An 8,159-nucleotide genomic window follows, 5' to 3' on the forward strand; every position below is an offset into this window, starting at 1 on the left:
TTTTCCATTCCTTCAGTCCCCTTGACAGCTTCCCCAACTACTCTTCTCATTCCCCTGCCCTATAGGATGCAGGAGCTATTTCAGGCCTTATATTCCTGCAGCTCTCAATGCCTCCTCCCTTCTCTCATTCCTCCAACTGATGCTCGGCTCTTTCTTCCTGACACCAGTGGCCACCCTTCTTTTCCTTCCCTCCAGGAAACTTCTTCCATCCCAATCAGCTCTCAGCTCACTCCTGCAGCCATCACTTCAGTCACTCAACCTCATCTTCATCCAGCACCATAGTCCCTCTGATCTATCAATTTCTGAGTTGGCACCCATCTCTCTCAGCAACCCTGCTTCTCCACACCCCCTATTAAACTACCTTTCCACAACATTCAGTCTATTACTATCTCCTATTACTCTCCTGCTCTCAGCCCAGTCCTTCCTGAACTGACCTCCCTCCAACGTTTAGCTATGATTTCCACCCTTAGTCAACAATTTTGCTTCTCTTTCACTCTGTGCATCTAACAACCCCCAATTCCAACCCTCCTCTGTAATCCATTTCCTCTGCAGAGCATCTACAAAGAAAGCAAGACCATGCAGATTTCTTCTACATTTGTTTCTTTGTCAATTGTGAAATGCTAAGCAGTTCTCTTGACTTATGCCTACCCATCCTTCACTGACTCCAACCCCATATTGTCGCTCTAATGCCCCACTTCCATGCCAACTCGAGAGTCTCTCCAATTGCTTTCCAAGAAAAAAAAAACTGATACCATTTACAGAGAATTTTCCTATACTGCTCCTTTCCACACACCCATCTTCCTTTGGCCTCCTTATTAACTCCAGAGTATCCCTCTTGTCCTCTTCCAACCATTAAGTGTTCCCTTCACCCATCTCTTCTTACATACTCCTACTGTCTCCACTTCCTCTCCCAACTCTTTTCAATATGTTCGGCAACGTGGCTTCTGCCTGCTCCATTTTAAGACTATCACCAAGATCCCAAATAAGCTGCTCACAGCGAAGTCTCAGGGCCTCCTCCATGACCCCTCTCTCACTTTTATCATCCCCCATGTTGTTCAATGCCTATTTTAGATTGTTTGATCTTTGGAGCAAGGTCTTGCCTTTATCAAGCTCAACTATGGCACCACAGGAGTAGTAACGACAAGCGGCCAAACTGACAGCTAGTATTAACTCATAAACTGTATTGACGGCTATGGTGTTGCACCTGCTAACATTAGTAGAGAATCTGGCTACAAGTCTCAAATATTTGTTTAACATTAATTGGTTGGAGAGCAATCCACACAAAGGCACCCAGCAAAAATCCCAGTATCTGCTTTCTAAATTGCCAGGCAATGCAGTGCTCACTGAAACAAACTGTAGGTTTTTAACCAAGACCCACTTGTACACTACAGAGATGCATAGATCCTGAAACTAATCTGTTCTTGTTGCTGCACACTTCTGTGAAAGAAAGACTTTTTAAATAGCCATTGGAAACAGCAGTGTAGGTAGGCTTCTAAAGAGAATATTTAGAACAAATTAATTTAGCTACCACACTAAATCAATCAGGGAAAGAAGTTACTTTCTTTTTGATTCTAAGGTCATTATTGAATATTGCTGATCAAAAATTAGGGAAGTGCAGACCAGTGAGTGTTTTTACATCTGCTCAACTACAAGGTAACTTTTCAAGGTATATGTTGCAATTAAAAGGTTCAAAATATTGAATTGCTTCCTCTTCTACTGAGTTTACTACACCCCAAACTTATACCTGGAGTGACCCTAATCAGAGTTCAGAAAAAAAATGTAGAAACGTGCTTTCATAAGATGCAGTTATCTTGAAAGCTAAAGATGAGTCCAACTGAGAAACTGTAAACAAGACTAAATGTCTTAATATGAAACATTCTTAAGGAGGGATGCGATTAGAATAAACTACTAGGAATTAGGATTCCTGGGCAATATTCCCCACTCTACCACCAATTCAGTGTGACCTTGGCCAAGACACTTCACTTCATTTTCCCCCATGAATATAGAAAAGGAGTACTTGTGGCACCTTAGAGACTAACCAATTTATATGAGCATAAATTGGTTAGTCTCTAAGGTGCCACAAGTACTCCTTTTCTTTTTGCAAATACAGACTAACACGGCTGTTACTCTGAAACCCCATGAATATAGTTTTCTTTATAGCCGTCCACTTTAATATTCTCAGTTTTCTGTAACCTCTAACTGAGAGCCAAATTATTCCATGCTAGGTCTCTTCCCAAAGTCAACTAATACCCACCCACCACCTCCAATGGAAAGTTTAAAGGCATGAGAGAAAATTCCTCCATCAATTTGCAATTTTTGGGAGAGGCTAGGAAAAGTAGTCCTACCACACTGTTACAATAACGCTAACCTCCCTTTATTTTTTAAACAGGGCTGCACCAAAAACTAGAAACTTGGCATTAGTGAGGACTATATCTAAGACTAGTATCTTTTCTTAGTTTTATAGGAAAATAAAATTGTGTCTGAATAATGATTTCTGAGCATGATCAGCTGATTCTAACAGACGGTTAATGGAGATCTGCCTCCTTTTTGACATTACTACACATTTTCACAGCATGACAAGAACAGAAAAATGAAGCAATAACAGGACTTGCTGAGACAATTTTCATGAAGGAAACTGTCTCACTGAAGTCAAAAATTCTCCCTTAACAGGAAAGCAAGAAAACTGCAAGCAAAGAAAAAATTCTGGAACCCATGATTTTAGGGTCTGAACAATTTTTTGGCTGAATTCTGCAATATTTTTCGCAATCTACACGGTTTTCAAAAGATAAATAGAAATCTGCCTCCAACCAAAGGTTGAAATCCACCCCACCCATCCCCCCCAGAAAGGGGCTTGAAAGTCTAATTGGATTGTTTAAATATTAAGTATTTTTAATTTTTAAATTGAGAAAGAAAACAAGGAAATTATGCAAAAAAACTATGTCAGTGGAGCATTTAAAGCGCACGGTTAAAATTCACAAAAAGTCAGAAAATGCAAGAGCTGACAACCCAACAGCAAAGTCAAGTCAACTAGGTTTGTACATTTTATTTTCCATTCTTATTGTTTCTAAACAGATAGCTTAACATGTTTTATGTAGTAAAACATACAATTATATACAGATACATAGCATGACTGAATTACTGTTGTATTTCCTTGTTGTTTTTAAATGAATAATCTTAATGCATTAACTAGATTTGGGTGAGTTTTGATTTGCTGTTTATAAACAGGCTTTAGGCTTCTTGGATGAAAGGCAGTATTATATAAGTGCAAAACATCATTTCAAGAACCTTAAATCAACATAATGACCACCTCATACGTAAAAGCTAATCAATATATGCTCTCTAATGGTCATTCACCCTGAATAATTATTATATGTTTTATTATAAGTAGAATCTTTCATTATGCTTTGGCTAGGGAATACCAATTATCATTTCCTCCAAAACAATAATGCCAATTTCTTTTTAAAATACATATTCATTTACTTTCAAACAGTATGAAAAAATTCAGTTTAACACATGGCAGCAAATGTTAATTTTACGGAATGAATGAATCAATTAATTTTTATACAAGAATAAAGAATGCTCTTTCCCCTTAAGTTAGGAACCTTAGCACATGCTGAAGACAGCTGGAGAAACAGGGAAGGTTTCTTTTTGATTTCCCCAAATAGAAGTGTAAATACCATTCTGTATGAAAGCAGGAAACAAGTTGAGAAGCAGAGGAGAACGTTAGGTAACCCAGTCCGGAAACTGAACAGCCTCTCATTAGAAATCCTGATCTGCTGTAGCGTTCATCATGAATAATAGAATCAAAATGATCAAAGAAGAAAGCCAGTTTAAACACATACTAATCTGTTGTTTTTGAAGGAGAAACTAAAATGACTGAATTTCTGAATGACTGAATTTCTGAATAACTTCACTGTCAATGTTTAGGTTTTCTTTTCCAAAGGATGTTTACCAACCTTTAAATTGTTTCAGTATATATTTGCTATATTGGTTTAAAAATTTTGTCTTAATTCCTCAATAATTTTAATTTCCGAATATTTAAATTGTACCCATTCCTAATTTAAATTCCTTCCATCTGCAAAGTTACATTTCTGAAGTCTTGTTCCACTTTATTAAACTCCTTTATAATTTGACTTCTTTCATTAGGTCACCTTGCCATCCTCTAGGATGAGAAGCAGCTCACCCCTCTTTAGCCTTTAAGTATAATGTTAAAAATTATAACAATCCCAGGTTACACCTTCTTCACAAAAAGCTCTCCACCCCACCCAATGAAAGAGAATTCAAAAGTGAACGACCATATTCTACATTAGGGCACAAAGCACAGTAATTTTATTTTGAGCTGAATTCTCTGTTAATTTTCTAGTATCCTTTTTATAGAAGGCTCATGACTGCAAGGATTTTCAACCATTGTTTTCATGCTCCATATGCTGCATAAACGTTCCTGTGTATACTTGCTTTTGCTCTACCATTGTCAGACTTATTTAACAGTTATCTATGCTGAACTGCATTTTCCATTTACTGCCCCAGTTACTTAAAGATCCCAAATCCCGCTTAATCTGGTTGCCTGAACACAGCTATTTTCATACCACTCTAAAAAAAGGACCTGCAGTCTGATGGGGAAAAAAAATGAGTGCCAGTATTCATCCCCTGACCCAAATTACTGTTGCCAGGATATGCAGCAGTAATGCAGCAGTTTCTTTGCGATTCAGGGGTTTCATTTTACACAGGGAACAGGCAAACTCTAGTCAGTCTTATTCAATATTTTCCAGTGACATTGCTCAACAGTAAGATATTTGAAAGAACAAGTGTTGACAGATTTTAAGGCTCATTTCAGAAAGATACCAACTAATATACAGTGTTTTGTAATGAATGCTTAACATTTCCAGAAAAAACAACTAAATTATTTACCCCATTCCAGAAACTTCAATCAACAGACAAGCATACCCAGTGATAGTTTCTCTCTGGAAATTTCAATGTCGGTCCTCAAATTACGTAATGTATAGCATTCATTCAAATGTTATTAATAGTAATAGTAAATTTATTTACTAATAAATTTGTTAGTCCCTAAGGTGCCACAAATACTCCCTTTCTTTTTATTAATAGAGCATCTCACTACCATGGCACTGAAGCAGACATTTAAACCAATACAAAAATCAAGTACTAAAAAGCCAAACAAAGCATCAAGTAAATAATTAAAAACACAGATTAGGTAATGTTTCTGAAGCACCATTTCTAACCCCCTCCCTACCCCACATCAACACTGACCCTCTCCAGGCAGCGAGTGCGCCTGCTGCAGGCACAGGCTACATCCTGGCAGAATCGCTGGCTGGACAGGTGGATTGTCTCTTCAGACTGAAAACCAGGATTTGGAAAGATGACCCAGGAGCTCACAAGCTACTTCAGTAGACAATGATCCCCATCCTCCAATATCATGGCCAGAGAGGGAAGGGATGGAGGGAGCAGAGGCTGGTGATACCTACATACTAAAGGGTCCAGAATGAGCCAAGGAAGAGCGTACAGACTAGTGAACTCTAGGAGTCTGAGGACACAAGGGAGAAGTGTGGACCCCCCACAACCCCACACACCCCAGAGGGCAGCGAAACCCCTCACACTGGGCTCTCTGGGGGAGGAGAAGGGGAAATAGACCAGTGCATGCCTCTCCCCTTCCCCAACTAGATTCTCTACAGAAAAGGGAGAAAAGATGAATTCTCCCCCACGCTGGGCTCCGTGGGGGGGGGAAGCTGCAGCGGCCAAAGACCCCCCAACCTCCACGCTGCAGCTCGGAGGAAGAAGGGGGGCAGAAGGGCGCAGATGCCACCCCCCCCACCACTTTGGGCTCGGCCGCGGGGGGGGGGAGAAGGGGGCAGATGCCGCCCCCCCACCACCACTTTGGGCTCGGCCACGGGGGGGGGAGAAGGGGGCAGATGCCGCCCCCCCCACCACTTTGGGCTCGGCCACGGGGGGGGGGAGAAGGGGGCAGATGCCGCCCCCCCCACCACTTTGGGCTCGGCCGCGGGGGGGGGGAGAGAAGGGGGCAGATGCCGCCCCCCCCCACCACTTTGGGCTCGGCCGCGGGGGGGGGAGAGAAGGGGGCAGATGCCGCCCCCCCCCACCACTTTGGGCTCGGCCGCGGGGGGGGGAGAGAAGGGGGCAGATGCCGCCCCCCCCCACCACTTTGGGCTCGGCCGCGGGGGGGGGAGAGAAGGGGGCAGATGCCGCCCCCCCCCACCACTTTGGGCTCGGCCGCGGGGGGGGGGAGAAGGGGGCAGATGCCGCCCCCCCCCACCACTTTGGGCTCGGCCGCGGGGGGGGGAGAGAAGGGGGCAGATGCCGCCCCCCCCCACCACTTTGGGCTCGGCCGCGGGGGGGGGAGAGAAGGGGGCAGATGCCGCCCCCCCCCACCACTTTGGGCTCGGCCACGGGGGGGGGGAGAAGGGGGCAGATGCCGCCCCCCACCACCACTTTGGGCTCGGCCGCGGGGGGGGGGGGGGAAGAAGGGCGCAGATGCCGCCCCCCCCACCACTTTGGGCTAGGCCGCGGGGGGGGGGAAGAAGGGCGCACATGCCGCCCCCCCCACCACCACTTTGGGCTCGGCCGCGGGGGGGGGGGGAAGAAGGGCGCAGATGCCGCCCCCCCCACCACTTTGGGCTCGGCCGCGGGGGGGGGGAGAAGGGCGCAGATGCCGCCCCCCCCACCACCACTTTGGGCTCGGCCGCGGGGGGGGGAGAAGGGCGCAGATGCCGCCCCCCCCACCACTTTGGGCTCGGCCGCGGGGGGGGCAGAGGCCGGGAGCCCCCCCGCGATCGCCGCCTTCCGTCCCGAATTCGCGCCAGCCGGGGGGCGCAGGGGAGCGGGCCGGGGCGGGCGGGCGGCCGGCGTTACCTGGAAGTCCCGGTCCTCGTTGAAGCGGGAGAACCTGTCCGCCATTTTCCGCCCGTCTCCTCCGCAGCCGCCGCCGCCGCCCGGCTCGGCCTCGCTCCCAGCGCCGCGCGCCGCCGGCGGGAGCGCGCTGCGCCACCGCGCGGGAGCGCGCCCTGAGGCCTCCGCGCGCATGCGCGCTGAGCTGAGCGGCTGCCCCGCGGCTTTGCCCTCTCCTGCCCTGCCGCGGGGGGGGCGGGGGCATGAGTGCGGGTCTGGGGCGGGGGGGCGAGGGGCGGAGAGGGGCGTGAGCAGAGCCTCAGAGGAGGGCGGGAGGCAGGGGCCTGGGGCAGGGACATGGCAGGGGGAGGCTGGAGGGCAATTGGCGGGGGAGAAGGTGGAAGCCGTGGGGCAGTTTGGCCTTGTGGGGCTTGTCCCGGCCCCGCCTTCCCATTGCCGTTGCCAGTGGGGCTGCTGTTATTCAGTATGGCGACAAAGCGTCCGTACTGCTGTCGCGCTGAGCACCCCAGTCATGGAGTAGGGCTCCGCTGCGCTCGGTGCTGTACAAACCGAACAAAAAGACAGTCACCGCCCCAAAGCGCGGACGAGCTCGTGCTCGCCCCAGCGCTGCCCCTCTGACATTTTTTGCTACCCTGTCTAGTGCTGACGGTCCCGGTGGCCAGCCTACAGCGGCGTTAGCACAGGTGAGCCCGTAACGGTGGGGAAACTTTGGGAAATCCAGAACGCAGACACAGCCTGCATGCTAATAAGTTTAGGGAGCAAGGAAACTAGATAGCAAAAATAAACTCTTAATGGCTTTATGCGCCGCACAATCAGGCGTCGTGTAAAAAAAAGTAAGATGGAAGAGAAAATGCTGAGGGTGAAAGCAGATAGTGAAGCTGACTCAAGAACAGAAACTGTCTTGAGCAGAGAGAAAAGGAGGGGGGCAACAAGCTCCAAACCTTCCAAAAGCTGGTTGGGGACGGGCTCTAACAAAAGAGGGTGGAACCTGCCACTCCAATACAGTAACGCAAATTTCAGCTGATAGGCCAGGGGTGGGCAGACTACAGCCCACGGGCCGCATATGGCCCACCAGCCATTTTAAGCCAGCCCTCGAGCTCCCACTGGGGAGCGGGGTTTTGGGCTTGCCCCACTCCAGCAGGGTCAGGGGCTGTTCCACGTGGCTCCTGGAAACCGCGGCCTGGCCACCCTCTAGCGCTCCAGCTGGGAAGCAGGGTCGGGGGCCGCTCCACGCAGCTCCTGGAAGCAGAGGCATGGCCCCCCTACGGCTCCTAAGCGCT

The 8,159-nt window shown here is 48.1% G+C and overlaps 1 protein-coding gene across 1 annotated transcript in view; it reads right to left on the reverse strand.

The window, feature by feature from the left end:
- Window positions 1–6,986, reverse strand: part of GPATCH8 (G-patch domain containing 8) — a 79,690-nt gene extending 72,704 nt beyond the window's left edge. The window contains exon 1 of the mRNA XM_084616016.1: window positions 6,883–6,986. Coding sequence (XP_084472142.1) covers window positions 6,883–6,927 — 45 coding nt within the window. The 5' untranslated portion in view covers window positions 6,928–6,986. The remainder of the gene's footprint in view (window positions 1–6,882) is intronic.
- Window positions 6,987–8,159: the final 1,173 nt, after the last annotated feature.

The sequence above is a fragment of the Lepidochelys olivacea genome (assembly GCF_965140295.1).
Source record: "Lepidochelys olivacea isolate rLepOli2 genome assembly, chromosome: 27".
Lineage (NCBI taxonomy): Eukaryota > Metazoa > Chordata > Testudines > Cheloniidae > Lepidochelys > Lepidochelys olivacea.